We start from the raw sequence: 16,992 nt of genomic DNA, 5'->3' as shown, positions 1-16,992 counted from the left end.
AATACCAACGTTTTTTGTTACTTAGATCTAACTTTTATTTTTTTATTTTATTTCAGCTGTTCCTGAAGCACCTGGAACTCCTGACTGTACTCATGTCACAGGAGACAGTATTACACTTGTCTGGGCAAGACCAAGATCAGATGGAGGAAATGAAATTAAGCGATACATACTTGAGAGACGTGAAAAGAAGAGCTTACAGTGGGTGAAGGTCTCAGCCAAAAGGGATATCACTGAGCTTAGACACAGGGTCACACATTTGGTAGAAGGATATGAGTATGAGTTCCGTGTGATGGCTGAAAATACAGCTGGCGTTGGACCACCAAGCAGCACTTCAAGACTCTTCAAGTGCAGAGAACCAACAAGCTCTCCAAGTGCACCATCTGTTGTCAAGGTGACAGACTCCACAAAGTCATCTGTCACGTTGGAATGGATGAAGCCTGTCTTTGACGGTGGAATGGAAATCATTGGCTATGTCATTGAGATGTGCAAGGCAAGTCTTGAGGAGTGGCATAGGGTCAACACTGATGCTTGCATCAAAACTACATACACCATTAAGGACTTAGAACCAGGTGAGGAGTACAAGTTCCGCGTGTCTGCTCTGAATGGAGCAGGAAAGGGAGAACCTTGTGAAATCCCCAACGCTGTGAGAGCTGTTGACAGACTTACATCCCCAGAAATGGACATTGGCGCAGACTTCAAACAGACACACATTGTCAAAAATGGAGGCACAGTTTGTCTTCATGTTGCTTTCCGTGGAAAACCTGCACCACTTGCCACCTGGACAAGGGCCGATGGTGAAATTGGTGTGATGGTTGACATCCACACGACTGAAACCTTCAGCACCCTGACAATGGAGAACGTCACTAGGTATGATGCTGGAAAGTACACACTTTCTCTGGAGAACAATAGTGGCCGCAAATCGATGACATTCACTGTCAAGGTACTGGACTCTCCTGGACCACCTGGACCGGTCGCATTCAAGGATGTGACAAGAGGAGCACTTACCATCATGTGGGATGCTCCACACAATGACGGAGGCTCTCGGATCACTCACTACAGAGTAGAAAAACGTGAAGCTAGTCGCATGGCCTGGCAGGAGTGCACTGAGAGGGTCACTCGCCAGATGTTTAGAGTCATCGGCCTTGAAGTTGGTTTGCCATACCTTTTCAGAATCATCGCTGTAAATCAGTATGGTCAAGGTGAGCCTTACGAAATGACAGAGCCAGTGGTTGCTACAGAAGAGCCTGCTCCACCCAATAGACTTGATGTCATTGACACCACTGCCACAACTGCCTACTTGGCATGGCTAAAACCTGAGCATGATGGTGGAAGTCGCGTTACAGGCTATATTGTTGAATTTAGAGTGAAGGGCACACCCAACTGGCTGGTTGCTGGCCAAACCAAATCTCTTAAAATGGTGGTTGAAGGCTTGACAGAGAACACAGAATATCAGTTCCGTGTCAAAGCCCAGAATGACTCTGGTATAAGCTACCCAAGAGATGCTCTGACTTCTGTTGTAGTTAAAGAGCCTCGCATTGAGCCAACAGCAGATCTCAGTGGCATTACCAAACAGCTTATTTTGTGCAAAGCGGGAAATGCATTCACTATTGATATTCCAATTAGTGGCAGACCAGCTCCAAAAGCGACATGGAAACTTGAGGAGATGAAGCTCAAAGAAACAGACAGAATAATAATCAGGAGCTCTCAGGAGAGGACCACTCTGGTGGTGAGAGACAGTAAGAGAGCAGACAGTGGCAAGTACTACCTTGTTCTGGACAATGCTGCTGGAACCAAGACCTTCACTGTTAATGTGATTGTCACTGGAAGACCCACTCCACCTACTGGACCTCTTGAAATTACAGAAATCACATCTGAGTCTTGCACGCTGACATGGGCAGAACCTGCTGATGATGGTGGAAGTGACATTTCAAATTACATTGTTGAGAAACGGGAGTCTGGCAATACATCTTGGCAGGTGGTGAATTCCAGCTGTAAACGCACCACAATCAAAGTCTCTCACCTGACTAAATACATGGAGTACACATTCCGTGTCTGTGCTGAGAACAAGTTTGGTGCCAGCAAGTCCATTGAATCTCAACCCATGATTGCTGAACATCCATTCGGTAAGTAACAGTTGTGACATTGAGCACAAAGGTAATTTAAATATGTTCATGTCTTTTTTAGGTGACAATAAGTTAAACATTTGATTTCATTTCACAGTTCCACCAAGTTCCCCTGGCCGACCTGATGTGGTATCAGTGTCTGCTGCTGTCATCGGCATCAAGTGGGATGTGCCCTATTCAGATGGTGGAAGCCCAGTCACAGGATACTGGATTGAGAAGAAAGAGAGGAACACCATCCTGTGGGTTAGGGAGAACAAGCTTCCTTGCCTTGAGGGCCGCTATAAGGTGTCCAATCTCATTGAAGGTCTTGAGTACCAGTTCAGGGTATATGCCATGAACATCGCCGGTCTCAGCAAAGCCAGTGAGGCATCCAGACCCGTGCTGGCTCTGAATCCAGTTGGTGAGTGACCATGTATGATGTGAATAATGCATAATTGGTCTGTAGTTGTGTGAACCATAATCTCACTTAAAATCCATATTCCATTCCACCCACAGATCCTCCTGGTAAACCAGAAGTCTACGACGTCACAAGATCGTCTGTTTCCATCCAGTGGTCTACTCCACTCAATGATGGTGGCAGCAAGATTGTGGGATACGTTGTTGAGCGCAAGACATTCGATGAAAATGAATACCCTGAAGATGTGAAGTGGTTGAAGTGTAACTACACTACTATCACCGAGAACTGCTTCACAGTTCCTTCTCTTACTGAGGGAGAGGTGTATGAGTTCCGTGTGATTGCCAGAAATGGCGCTGGCGTCCACAGCGCACCATCTGAAACTACTGGACCAGTCACATGTCGGGATGAATTCTGTAAGGATTTGCTTCACAGCATGGATTATTTATTACTGTTAATTTTAATATATTGTTAAGTATTAGAGACTACAATTCACATTAACACAACACACTGTAACACACAGTATAATATTTTATGTGTTCTTCTCCCCTCTCTTCAGCTCCACCAAAGGCTGAGCTTGACAGTAAACTTGTTGGAGAAACTGTCACTGTCATGGCTGGATCTGACCTTGTACTTGATGCAGCTGTTGGTGGCAAACCTGACCCCAAGGTCTTCTGGTCCAAGGGAGAATCTGAACTGGAGCCCGGTGAAAAGCATTCTCTGACATACACTACTACCAGGGCTATGGCCATCATTAAGAGCTGTGACAGAGATGACACAGGAAAATACGTGCTGACAGTTAAGAATGCTAGTGGCACCAAGACTGCCTCAGTTACTGTCAAAGTACTTGGTAAGCAATATTAATGTTAGGAAGAGCATGATATTCATTTCAAAATGACTCATGTATGTGAGTGTGAAACTAACATATGCTTTATTACTTGTATCAGATACTCCTGGACCACCCGAGGGCATCGTCACAATCAGCAGGGTGACTGAGGAGAAATGCTCCCTTGCTTGGAGGCTACCTCTGGAGGATGGTGGCGACGCAGTAACCCACTACATTATTGAGAGGCGGGAAACCAGCAGACTCAACTGGGTTCTTGTGGAGCCAGAATGTAAGACTCTGTCATGCGTCAGCAGTAAACTCATTAAGAACAATGAGTACATCTTCAGGGTGAGAGGTGTGAACAAGTATGGACCTGGTGTGGCTCTTGAGTCTGACCCCGTCATTGCAAGAAACGCCTACAGTAAGTAAACATCTATTCCTTTTTACAATTATACAGGTAGTTTTTGCAAACATCTTCAGGTTTCTAACTGTCTTATCCCTCGTTCTTATCCCAGCTATGACATCACCACCTGGAACTCCAGAGATTACTGCTGTTGGAAGGGAGCATGTGATTATTGAATGGATGAAGCCAGAAAATGATGGTGGTAGTGAGATCAAGAACTACATTGTGGAAAGGAGAGAGAAGAGCAGTGTCAGGTGGACAAGAGTGAACAGGACATTCACCATCTATGATACAAGACTGAAGATTTCCGGACTCATGGAGGGTAGTGAATACCAGTTCCGTGTGACTGCTGAGAACGCTGCTGGACCCAGTCTCCCAAGTGATGCTTGCCCATATGTCCTTTGCAAGGATCCAACTTGTAAGTTTCAGCTGAAACTTTTGATGTGCTTTATTAATATGCAGATATTTGATGCTCATCGTTTCAGCATCCATTTGTACGCCATTGAGTGAATTTGTTTTGGTTTGCTTTCTGTCATTGTAGATACTCCGGCACCACCATCCACTCCACGCATCACTGATACTACCAAGCACAGTATCACCATGAAGTGGACCAGGCCCATGTATGATGGTGGCTCCGACGTTACTGGATACATGGTGGAGATCCTTGAGGAAGGAACAGAGCAGTGGTACAGGGCAACACAAAAACTCCTGACAACAACAAGTTTCACTGCAGGAGGCCTATCGAGCAACAAGACATACCGCTTCAGAGTGGCAGCTGCTAATGCATTGGGTGTTGGAGAGTACAGTGATGGCAGTGTGGAATCATCACCCTCAGAGAGAGTTGGTGAGTTGTCATATGAGTAAATGAGTAAATCAATTTTTGTTTTGATAATTTGTTTAAAAAAAACTGCACTTCATTGCCAAACACACAGATAAGATGGTTTAAATATCAACGGTGACTGTTTCTCTTCTCAGAAATGCCTGACTTTGAGCTTCCTGATGATCTCAAGAAGACTGTCTGCCTGAGAGCTGGAAGTACTCTACGTCTGTACGTGAAAATACTTGGTAGACCAACACCTGTGGTCACTTGGAGAAAACCTGGAGTAGAGCTTACAAGCCGTGGATACATTGACACGACTGAAACAACTACAAGTCTAACAATTGAAAAAGTAAATCGTTATGATGCTGGCAAATACACTCTTGAAGCTGAGAATCCATCTGGCACCAAGAAATCTACCATTATGGTCAAGGTCTATGGTAAGAAAAAATCAAAAGACAGACATTTAAATAGATATTTTAATTTACATTGACACCTAATCATTAGAATGGTACATACAGTATTTTTTTTAACACATCAATGTTTGTTTTCAGACACTCCTGGACCTCCTGGTGCTGTCAAAGTGAAGGACTACACAAAGGAATCTGTTGTCATCACATGGGATGTTCCCACTATTGATGGTGGTGCTCACATTAATAATTACATTGTTGAGAAACGTGAAGCCTCCATGAAATCATACAAGACTGTAACCACCGAGTGCAGGAAGACTTTGTACAGAATCACAGGTCTAGAGGAAGGAGTACATTACTTCTTCAGAGTACTGCCAGAGAATATGTATGGCGTTGGTGAACCTTGTGAAAGCAGTGAACCAGTCCTAGTCTGTGAAGTTCCTTCCATTCCAGTTGATCTTCAGGTTGTTGACGTTAACAAGGCCTCTGTTAGTCTTCGTTGGGAGAAGCCACTCCACGATGGCGGCAGCAGAATTACTGGTTATCTCCTTGAAGCCTGTAAAGTGGGAACCAACCGCTGGTCAACATGTGCTTCTTTGAAATCTTCTGTTCTTCACTGCACTGTCGATTCTCTAACTGAAAAGGAGGAGTATATGTTCAGGGTGAGAGCAATGAACATCCGAGGCTCAAGTGAGCCAAGGGAAATCACAACTCCTGTGACAATCGACGATGTGAAAAGTAAGCCATGGTTTATGTGATCCTAATATTTACATGTTGTGCTGGAGTGCAAATTATTTTGAAAGAATTTGCTGTGTTTATTGAAATGTTGGTATGTTTTGGTCATTGTTTCTTTCTTTTTCACAGTTATTCCCAAGATCGATATCTCTGGCATTCCATCGAAGATTGTCAATGTGCATGCTGGCAAACCAATTGTGCTCACACTTCCCATCAAAGGAAAACCCCTTCCTGATTGCGCATGGTTCTTTGCTGGTATCCAGATGAAACCTAAGCTCGATCGCATCAAGATTGAATCCACTGCTACATACACCAAACTTGACGTTCGTGAAACCACAATTGCAGACACTGGCAATTACACACTTCAGGTGAAGAATGACTTGGGAATGGCAAGAGAGACTATCAAAGTCATTATTCTCGGTAAGTTGTAACAGTTAACTTCCACTTTTAATTAGATTGGAGGTTTATAGGATTTCTTTCTCAATGTGCTATATTCTCAAATAAATTGAATTATTGTTGTCCACAACAGACAAGCCTGGCATACCCGTTGGTCCTCTTAGACTCGATGAGACTGATGGTGTATCCGTCACCGTCAGCTGGGAACCACCAGAGAAGGATGGAGGTGCCAATATCAGTGGTTACACTGTTGAGCAGCGCGAGGCTCACGTACCAGGATGGACCACAGTTTCTGAGTCAGTCACAAGAACCACATTTAAATTTACCAAACTGCTTGAAGAAACAGAGTATGTGTTCCGCGTTGCTGCAGCCAACCGATTTGGCATGGGAGCTTACTTGCAGTCAGATGTTATTGAGTGCAAGAGTCCCAAGAGTAAGTACTTAAATTGTCTTCAAGAATTTGCTGCGATGAACAACATGGCTCACATAATTTTACTGTATAGTACAACTGTTGCTTAAGAAACGTTTTTTTTGTTTTCATTTTGTTTAGCCGTATCTAGCCCACCAAGCATACCAGAAGTGGTGGATGTGAACCATGAGGGTATGACTGTGACCTGGCAAGCACCAGAAAATGATGGCGGGTCCTCAATTGCTGGTTATATCATTGAGCGTAAAGAGACCAGATCAGACAGGTGGATGCGCATCAATAAGAATCCAGTGACCATGACCCGATACAGATCTACTGGTTTGGTTGAAGGCAATGAGTATGAATACAGGATAATTGCTATCAACTCCAGAGGCAACAGCAAACCTAGTGGATGTTCTAAGCCTCACATTGCAATGGATCCTATCAGTAAGTACTGTGACAGTTTGCCCTTTCACATGAATGAATAACAATAATGTCAAGTTCTTAAAATCACTCATGAATGTCACCCTCTATTGTTTTCTCTCAGCACCACCTGGACCACCAGTGAGTCCAAAGGTCACAGATACCACCAGGACATCTGTGTCTCTTGCCTGGCTTCATCCTGAGGAAGAGGGTGGCTCTGTGGTCACCGGATACCTGATTGAGATGCAGAAGGTTGACCAGGTTGAATGGACAAAGTGCAACACCACACCAATAAAGGTCTGCGAGTACACACTGACACACATGCCACAAGGCGCTGAATACAAATTCCGTGTGATGGCATGCAATGCTGGTGGTGCCGGAGAGCCTGTGGAAGTACCTGGAATTGTCAAGGTCACAGAAATGCTTGGTAAGAATGCACATTTGTTCAAATACTGTTTGTGACTCAATACTACTTTGTTAGCACTACTTTGTACAGTGTGGAGATGCTATATTCATATTTTATCTCTGCACTTTCAGAATATCCTGACTATGAACTTGCCACAATGTACCAAGAGGGATACATTGTCAGACAGGGTGGAGTTGTCAGTCTGTCTGTACCAATCAAAGGCAAACCTTTGCCAACATGCAAGTGGACAAAGGAAGGCCGTGACATTTCTCACAGGGCAATGATTGCAACTGGTGAAGAACGCACTGAGCTTGTTATTAAAGATGCTCACAGAGATGACTCTGGTACTTACGACCTGCTCCTGGAGAACAAATGTGGCAAGAAGGCCGTTTACATCAACGTTAAAGTCATTGGACGCCCAGATGCACCCGAGGGTCCTCTGGAGTTCGATGACATCCAAGCACGCTCTGTGAGGGTGAGCTGGCGAGCTCCTTCCAATGATGGTGGCTCTGATATTCTTGGATACATTTTGGAGAGACGTGAAGTTTCAAAAGCTGCCTGGTACACGGTGGACTCAAGAGTGACCGACACATCCTTTGTGGTTAAAGGACTGAAGGAAAATGTTGAGTATCACTTCAGAGTGTATGCTGAGAATCAATTTGGTGTCAGCAAATCTTTGAAATCAGATGAAACTGTCACACCGAAAACACCCCTCAGTAAGTACATTTGTTGTCACTAACTCTGTAAAACTATTTCACCAGCACAAGTTGAGTTGAGGAGCTAATGACCATTGTACTTCTTCCCATAAACAGGTCCACCAGAGCCCCCCTACTTCCCTCCAGAGATCATGGATGTCACAAAAACTTCCATTAGCCTCTCTTGGGCAAAGCCCAAAGACGATGGTGGCTCTCATGTGACAGGATACTATGTTGAGAGAAGAGAGGTATCTACTGAGAAGTGGGTGCGTCATAATAAGACTCACATAACCACAACAATGTACACCCTGACAGGACTTATCCCTGACGCAGAGTATGTCTTCCGAGTGGTTGCCCAAAACGACATTGGTCAGAGTGAACCTGGACCTGTTTCTGAATCTGTTTTGTGCAAAGATCCATTCGGTATGTACATCAAGCATTTCATTAAATTCACTGTACTCGGGTATGAATACATACTACAGACTAATATTAATTATTTATTTCATTTTTTTCCAAAACAGATGCACCAAGCCAACCAGGAGAAATTGATATTGTCTCTATTACCAAAGACAGCATCACTATTCACTGGCAGCGCCCAGAATCTCATGGTGGCAAGGAGATTCAAGGATACTGGGTTGAATATAGACAGGCAGGTGAAAGCGCCTGGAAGAAATGTGCAAAGGAACGCTCCAAGGACCGTCAGTTTACTATGGGTGGTCTTGAGGAGGCAACAGAATATGAGTTCAGAATATTTGCTCAAAATGAAACTGGTATGAGCAGACCACGAAGAACTGCCATGGGAATAAAGACCAAATTGAGTGGTAGGTTCACATGCTGTCTAACGTTGTGCATTATGAATCTTTTCTTCACAGCTTTATGTTTAATTTGCATGGTGGTAATCTGTTACAGTTGGAGAGGCTCCAGTTCTGAAAGAGGCCATACAGGATGTCACAACTGATCTTGGAGAACCAGGCACACTGACCTGCCAGATTATTGGCAGACCACTTCCTGACATCAAATGGTACAGATTTGGAAAGGAACTGATCCAGAGCCGCAAATACAAGATGAGCAGTGATGGCCGCAACCACTCCCTGACGGTCGTCACAGATGAACAGGAAGATGAGGGTCTGTACACTTGCAGAGCTCTTAATGAAGCAGGTGAAATGGAGTCCAGTGGTAAGCTTCGTTTGCAGGCTGCACCTCAATTCCACCCTGGCTTCCCTCTCAAAGAGAAGTACTATGCTGGATCTGGCACAAGCCTTCGCCTTCACGTTGTCTACATTGGACGTCCTATACCAAAGATTATGTGGTGGTATGGCAAGAAGCCCCTGAATCCCTCAGACACTGTTGTCATTGAGAACACCGAGAGCTATTCCCATGTTGTGGTGAGAAATGTCCAACGTAAGACACATGCTGGAAGATACAAGGTGCAGCTGAGCAACACATTTGGCACAGTTGATACTGTTCTACGTGTTGAGATCCAAGGTAAGACTTAGATGATACTACCTGATTTATCAAATTCAATACAGCAAAATATTAGTAGAGGTTTTATACATTGATGTGGCTTTCCATTTCAGATAAACCAGAAATACCTGAAGGCCCAATTGTTGTGGATTCCATGAAAAAGAACTCTGTGGTCATCAGCTGGAAACCACCAAAGGATGATGGTGGTTCTTTCGTTACAAATTATATTGTAGAGAAGCGTGAGGCCAAAGAGGGAGAGCTGTGGCACCTTGTGTCATCCTCAATTTCAGGAACATTTTGCCGTGTTCCAAATCTGGTTGAGAGTGCTGGTTATTACTTCCGTGTGTCTGCACAAAACCAGTATGGTATCAGTGAGTCACTTGAGATTCCATCAGTCCTCATCCTCAAGAGTCCATATGGTACGTCACATTTTTCGATTGCACTTTTCCTAATTTAATTTTAACTACACGTTTCATCTGTGCCCTGTTCACGGTTTTATATTACACATCATGTTTCGTTTATTGTTTGCATTTACGTCCTGATAAGTAATTGTGTTTTGTTTATGTTTTACAGAGAAACCTGGAATTCCCCAAACACCTGTTGTTTCTGAGGTCACAAGGGACTCTTGTCTTGTGACTTGGAAGGCTCCAACCAACGATGGTGGTGCCAAGGTTAAGAATTACTTCCTTGAAAAGAGGGAGAAGAAACAGAACAAATGGATTGCTGTTACAACTGAAGAGATTCACGAGACACATTATGAGGCTACGGGTCTCATTGAAGGCTTCGAATACGAATTCCGCGTCAAATGTGAAAACATTGGAGGCGAAAGTGACTGGAGTGAGATTTCAGAGGCAGTTATTCCGAAGTCAGATCAGAAACCTCGTGCTCCAATGTTCAAGGAAGAACTGAGAGACATGAATGTCAAATATAAATCCCATGCCACCTTTGTTACAAAGGTTGTTGGTCATCCTAAACCAGTTATCAAATGGTACAAGGGTGGTAAGGAGATTCTGCCAGATGGAGTAAAGATCAAGGTACAAGAATTCAAGGGAGGATATTACCAACTTGTTGTCAACAGTGCTGATGAGACTGATGCTACCACTTACCAGATCAGAGCAACAAACCAGAAAGGATCAATTTCAACAACTGTGAAGTTGGATGTTGAAAGTAAGATATATACATTATACATTACAACATCTGTCCACAGTTCGCAATCACACATTACATTTCTAGATGTTGCATGTTTTATGAATTAAAAATTAATGTGTTTTTTTATTATTGTTCTCTTGCAGTTCCTGCAAAGATTTACCTACCTAAACACCTTCAAGGCTTTGGAGCTGTCCATGCTGTTTGTGGTGAAGTTGTCACAATCAAGATTCCAATCAGTGGCAAACCTGAGCCTGCAGTCACATGGCAGAAAGGAAAGGATATCATTGACACTACGGCATACACTCAAGTGATTTCCACAAGATCATTCACCTCTCTTACATTCCCCAAGGGAGTCCAAAGAAAGAATGCAGGCTACTACATTATTACAGCAAAGAACAGATTTGGCACGGACAAGCAAACAGTTGAGCTGGATATTGCTGATAAACCCAAATCACCCAAAGATTTGATTGTCACTGATGTAACAAGAGATTCTTTGACATTCGCATGGGCTCCTCCAGAAGATGATGGTGGTGCACCAATAATCAATTACATCCTTGAGAAATGCCCTGTGGGAGGTGAAAGATGGATCCGTGTTGCCACATCCCTTGAACCTACAACAACTGTAATCAATCTCTTTGGCAAGACCAAGTACCAGTTCCGTGTAACTGCTGAAAATACATTCGGCTTCAGTGAACCATCTAAACCAACAGAGCCTGTGACAACAAAGGAAGAAAAATCAATCCTCAGAAATTATGATGATGAAGTGGATGAGATGAGAGAAATCAGCAAAGAAGAAGCTGTTCATGCCAAGGTGACACTTGTTCCAACCCTTTACAACATTGCTGAGGACCTTGCTCGCAGCGGACACTTTGGCGTTGTCCATCGCTGTGTTGAGTTCAGCTCCAAGAAGACATTCCTGGGCAAATTTATCAAAGTCAAAGGTGCAGACCGTGAGCTGGTAGTTAGAGAGGTTGAAACACTCAACCTGGCAAGACACAAAAATATTGTCCAACTCCATGCGTCCTATGACAGCCTTGAGGAATATGTCATAATGGTTGAGTTTTTGTCGGGCGTAGACATATTTGAGCGACTAGGCATTGGTAGCTTTGAACTATCTGAGCAGGAAATTGTCCGTTACTTGAGACAGGTGTGCTCAGCTGTTGATTTCTTGCATAGTCACAGCTATGGACACTTTGACCTTAGACCTGAAAACATAATCTATGCCACAAAGAAGAGCTCAACTGTTAAGATCATTGAAATGGGTCAAGCTAGACATTTGATCCCAGGAGAAAATCTTAGAATCCATTTCACTGCACCTGAGTATTACGCACCTGAAGTCCACAAGCATGACCTTGTTACCACTGCAACGGACATGTGGTCTGTTGGTGTCCTGGCATACGTGCTGCTCAGTGGCCTCAATCCATTTGCTGCTGAGTCCCAGCACAAGATGGTTGAAAATATCACAAGTGTAGAATATATCTTTGACAATGACGCATTCAAACGCACTAGCATTGAAGCTATGGACTTTGTTGACAGACTGCTTATCAAAGAAAGGAGAAACCGTATGACTGCCCATGAGGCACTTGAACATCCTTGGCTCAAGATGAAAATTGAGAATGTCAGTAAAACAGTGATTAAAACTCTGAGACACAGAAGATACTATCAGTCATTGGTGAAGAAAGAATGGAGCACTGTGGTTGCACAAGCCCGCATGGCCTATGGAGGTGCCTACAGAAGCCAGAAAGGTCTTACAGTTGAAAGGGTAAAGGTTGGAGTTCCTGAGGAAGGATTGAGACCAGGACCTGTCATGCATGGCTCTGCTGAAGAAGGTGCCATTGTGAGATTCACATGCACTATTCAAAACTATGACAGAAACACAGAAGTGACATGGTACCATGGCTCTCGCAAACTCGTTGCAAGCCATAAGTATGAAATCAACTACTCAAATGGTTTTGCCAGCATCTATGTGAAGGATATTGAAGAATCGGATGATGGCCTCTACAGATGTAAGGTTGTTAGTGCGGAGAGAGAGGAGAATTCCTATGCAGAGATATTTGTGGAGAATATAAGATCCATTCGTGAATATTACCTTGGACGCACAGTTAAGAAGCTCAGGAGGAGGGTTGACAAAACCAAACTTCTTCAGCGTCCTCCAGAGTTTACTCTGCCTTTGTACAATCGCACAGCATATATTGGAGAAGATGTACGATTTGGAGTTACAATCACAGTCCACCCAGAGCCACAGGTCACTTGGTTGAAGAATGGACACAGAATCAAGCATGATGACAGCCATTACACCTTCACAAGTGACAAAGGTCTCTATCAGTTGCTTATCCACAATGTTGGACTTGATGATGATGCTGAGTACACTGTCATGGCTCACAACAAATTTGGTGAGGACAGCTGTAAGGCCAAGCTTACAGTAACACATCACCCTGTTGTGGAGGAGACAATGAGGCCCATGTTCAAGCGCCTTTTGGCAAATCTGGAATGTACTGAGGGTGATAGTGTTCGCTTTGACTTGAGAGTGTCTGGAATTCCAGCACCAACCCTGAAGTGGGAAAAGGATGGCAAGCCACTTGAATTCAGACCCCAGGTTGCAGTTGTTCAAGAAGATGTGGAGCATCATGTTCTGCACATTCGTGAAACTCTAACTGAGGACTCTGGCATATACAGAGTCACTGCAACCAACTCGTCAGGCTCAATAAGCTGCCAGGCAAACCTTAAGGTCGACCGTCTTACCTACACCAGAAGAGAATTCAAGAGTGAAGATGAGAGACAGAAATATGTCCAGAACCAAATTGAAAAGACACTGAAAATGGCACAGCGCTTCTCAGCCACAGAAATGGAGACAACACTCAATATTGCTGCACAAGACGCTTTGAAAGATGTTGTAGAACGATACCCACCAGCATTCAGCACAAAGAATGTCCAGGGTGAGTTCGACATTAGAGTGGAGAAGAAAGCCAAGACAATAGTACAAGAGGTGAAGAGGATCCGTATGCCTTATGAAATTCCAGATCCTGTGGTTCATGATCCAACAGGTCTTGAGGAAGACATGGGTATCAAACACTTTGTCCCCTTGTCTGAAATGAAATGGTACAAGAAGCTTCGGGATCAATATGAAATTCCTGAGCGTATGGAGAGAATTGTGCAGAAGAGACAGCGTCGCATCCGTCTTTCCAGATGGGAGCAGTTCTATGTGATGCCACTTCCAAGAATAACAGACCAGTACCGGCCAAGGTTCCGCATACCTCAATTCACGCTTGACGACCTTGAAACTGTTAGACCAGCAAGAAGGTCACCTTCCCCTGAATCAGTGGCATCCTTCAAACAGAGAAGAAGGTCCCTTGGAGACTTGTCTGATGATGAACTTGTGGAATCAAAGAGAACGGAAGAACAGGAGATGCTTGAGGAAGAACTTGAACTCGGCTTTTCTGCTTCACCACCAAGTGGTAGTCCAGTACGCTTTGAACTGTCCTCACTTCGTCGTGCATCCCCAAGGGTTGCAGCAATGGCTGAGGTGAAGGTAGAGAAGAAAGAACGCAAAACTGTTGAACAGTTCTTAAGAAGAAGAAGGTCATTGTCACCAACATACATTGAGCTTATGCGTCCAGTATCTGAATTGATAAGACCTTCTCGTGCTCGCCCTCCTGTGGACGTTGAGGGTGAAGCTGTTGACAGACGATCACCCACCCCTGAGAGGACACGTCCTCGCTCTCCTAGTCCAGTTTCCACTGAACGGTCAGCCTCCAGGTCATCCTCCAGATTTGAGAGATCTGCCCGATTTGACATCATGTCACGATATGAATCAAAGAAAGCAGCTATAAAATCTGAAAGGAAATACCAGGTTGTCACCCAGACACCCTTCAGCCTTGACCATGTTCCGCGCATCACTGTGAGAATGCGTTCTCATCGTGTGCCATGTGGCCAGGATACTAAGTTCACACTGAATGTCCAATCCAAGCCAGAGGCAGAAATCAAATGGTACCACAATGGACAAGAAATTCAAGAGGGCAGCAAATATGAGTTCTCAAACATGGGTGGAGTTTTATCTCTGAAGGTCCTTGAGTGCACTGCTGAGGACAGTGGAACCTACCGTGTTGTCTGTGCCAATTCAAAGGGAGAGGCATCTGACTATGCCACACTTGACGTTTCAGGTGGTGCATTTACCACATATTCTTCTCGCCGTAAAGATGAAGAGGCCCCTGTGAAATTTGTGCCAGAAATCACAAAAACTGATCACTACCATTCGTCATCAATTAGAGCCTCCTCCGCATCAAGAACTCATCTTGAGATCAAAGAAACCTCAACAAAGTACACAGAAAGACATGAGGCCTCAGCATTGGAAATTGCTGCTGCAGAAAGGTTGGCATCATCACCAATTAGATATGCCTCCACAGAATACTTGTCTTCTGCATCGTATTCAGCTGCAACTGCGTCAAGGAAAAAGGTGAAGCCCACTTTTTCTGCAAAAATACTCTCAAAGCCACAGTCAGTGACTGTGTCTCTTGGGGAGACTGCAAGATTCACTTGTGATATTGATGGCGAGCCTGCACCAACCGTAACATGGTTGCATGAAGGACAAATTATTGTGTTCTCGCACCGTTACAAAGTGACTACAACACAGTACAAGTCTACATTTGAAATCTCCTCTGTTGAGCTTTATGATGAGGGCTCCTACACAGTGATAGTGGAGAATTCAGTGGGCAAACAAGAGGCAAGATTTACGTTGACCATTCGTAAACCACCCCCAAAACAGGAGGTTGCTGCCCCACCACCAAAAGTTAAGTCCCCTGAGCCTGAGGTAACACATGCACCGATCACTGAGGTAGCCTCACCCGTATCATCACCGGAACCTGAGGCTGTGAGCCAGCTGAGCCTTGAACAGGAGAGGATGGATTCTCCATCACCAACTCCAGTCAAGACACCAGAGCCTAGGCACAAATCCCCAACACCAGTCAAATCTCCAGAGCCACCAACTTCACCTAAGCTCAAGTCCCCAACACCAATCAAATCACCAGAGCCACCTACTTCCCCTAAACTCAAGTCTCCAACACCAATCAAATCTCCAGAGCCACCAACTTCACCCAAGCTCAAATCCCCAACACCAATCAAATCTCCAGAGCCACCAACTTCACCCAAGCTCAAGTCCCCAACACCGATCAAATCTCCAGAGCCACCAACTTCACCTAAGTTAAAATCCCCAACACCGATCAAGTCACCAGAGCCTCTGGCTTCAAAGCTCAAATCCCCAACACCAATCAAATCACCAGAGCCAGTGGCTTCACCGTCAAGGTTGAAATCTCCAACACCTATCAAATCACCAGAACCTGCGGCCTCGCCTCTGAAATTGAAATCTCCAACACCAGTGAAATCCCCAGAGCCAATTGTGTCACCTCCAAGGATCAAGTCCCCAGTACCAATTGCTTCTCCACCAAGAATGAAGTCCCCAACAAGAGGAGTTAAATCCCCAACACCACTGAAGCAAGGTGCAGCAAAGATTATTCAGCAGCTTAGAGCCGAGGCTTGTGAGGACAAGGTGAAAATGTACTGTGCTGCTGAGAGCATGGTGAAGGAAGTGGTGTGGTACAAAGAGGGCAAGAAGTTGACGCAAGGGAGTCACTATCAAATTCAAACATCGTCTGATGGAACCTGCTGTATGTTCATCTATGATGTCTCAGAGAGCGACCAAGGTGAATACACCTGTGAGATAACTACAGAAGCAGGACTGTCCAAAACCTCATTCTCCTTCACTGGCCAAGTCTTCCAGAGCATATACTCCAAAGTGACAGCTTTCGTAGCATCACACATGGCAATTCAGCGTAAGTTTTTTATCATTAATAGTTCTCAGAAATAACTGCTTGTAGTTTGTCATTTGCATACACATAGATCCGTAAGCAATTGCACAATATATCTCATTATTTTTTGTTTTATTTTCATATTTCAGAATCTGTGAAGTCATCTGAGGTCATGAGTCATGGATTCCAAGAAACATCTGAAATGATGGTCATGAAAGAAAGTTCTGCTTTCTCATCCAAGTCTATGCACATGGAGAGCTCCATGCAGGAGACTTCATTCAGCAGTTCCAGCATGGCTAGCATGGCTAGCATGGCCGAAATGAAATTTGAAACAATGTCTCAGTCGAGCATGTCCTCGATGACATCCGAATCAGTTTACGCCATGAGTTCAAGCAGTCTGATGTCAAGTTCACTTGTAGAGGGGACCTCCATGAGAGCCTTGCAGCACAGTGGTCAAGGTGAGACTATTCATCACAACAATTGATTCATGAGGACTGATGAAGCTGCTTGTGTGTGTGTGTGTGTGTGTGTATGTGTGTGTGTG

The 16,992-nt window shown here is 44.4% G+C and overlaps 1 protein-coding gene across 50 annotated transcripts in view; it reads left to right on the top strand.

The window, feature by feature from the left end:
* The window catches only part of ttn.2 (titin, tandem duplicate 2), a 178,736-nt gene that overhangs the window by 158,945 nt on the left and 2,799 nt on the right, over positions 1–16,992 (top strand). For all 50 annotated transcript variants that reach the window (XM_063213163.1, XM_063213153.1, XM_063213196.1 and 47 more), the window contains 21 exons: positions 57–2,123; positions 2,221–2,523; positions 2,619–2,933; positions 3,077–3,367; positions 3,465–3,764; positions 3,859–4,164; positions 4,288–4,590; positions 4,722–5,003; positions 5,118–5,711; positions 5,838–6,128; positions 6,238–6,537; positions 6,655–6,957; positions 7,058–7,360; positions 7,471–8,055; positions 8,152–8,457; positions 8,556–8,855; positions 8,944–9,519; positions 9,612–9,917; positions 10,072–10,665; positions 10,791–16,472; positions 16,598–16,906. In XM_063213163.1, the coding sequence (XP_063069233.1) occupies positions 57–2,123; positions 2,221–2,523; positions 2,619–2,933; positions 3,077–3,367; positions 3,465–3,764; positions 3,859–4,164; positions 4,288–4,590; positions 4,722–5,003; positions 5,118–5,711; positions 5,838–6,128; positions 6,238–6,537; positions 6,655–6,957; positions 7,058–7,360; positions 7,471–8,055; positions 8,152–8,457; positions 8,556–8,855; positions 8,944–9,519; positions 9,612–9,917; positions 10,072–10,665; positions 10,791–16,472; positions 16,598–16,906 (14,616 nt within the window). The remainder of the gene's footprint in view (positions 1–56; positions 2,124–2,220; positions 2,524–2,618; positions 2,934–3,076; positions 3,368–3,464; positions 3,765–3,858; positions 4,165–4,287; positions 4,591–4,721; positions 5,004–5,117; positions 5,712–5,837; positions 6,129–6,237; positions 6,538–6,654; positions 6,958–7,057; positions 7,361–7,470; positions 8,056–8,151; positions 8,458–8,555; positions 8,856–8,943; positions 9,520–9,611; positions 9,918–10,071; positions 10,666–10,790; positions 16,473–16,597; positions 16,907–16,992) is intronic.

The sequence above is a fragment of the Engraulis encrasicolus genome, chromosome 13, assembly GCF_034702125.1.
Source record: "Engraulis encrasicolus isolate BLACKSEA-1 chromosome 13, IST_EnEncr_1.0, whole genome shotgun sequence".
NCBI classification, from domain to species: Eukaryota; Metazoa; Chordata; class Actinopteri; order Clupeiformes; family Engraulidae; genus Engraulis; species Engraulis encrasicolus.
The sequence above is the reverse complement of the archived record's forward strand: the minus strand, read 5'-3'. Positions and strand labels throughout refer to the sequence as shown.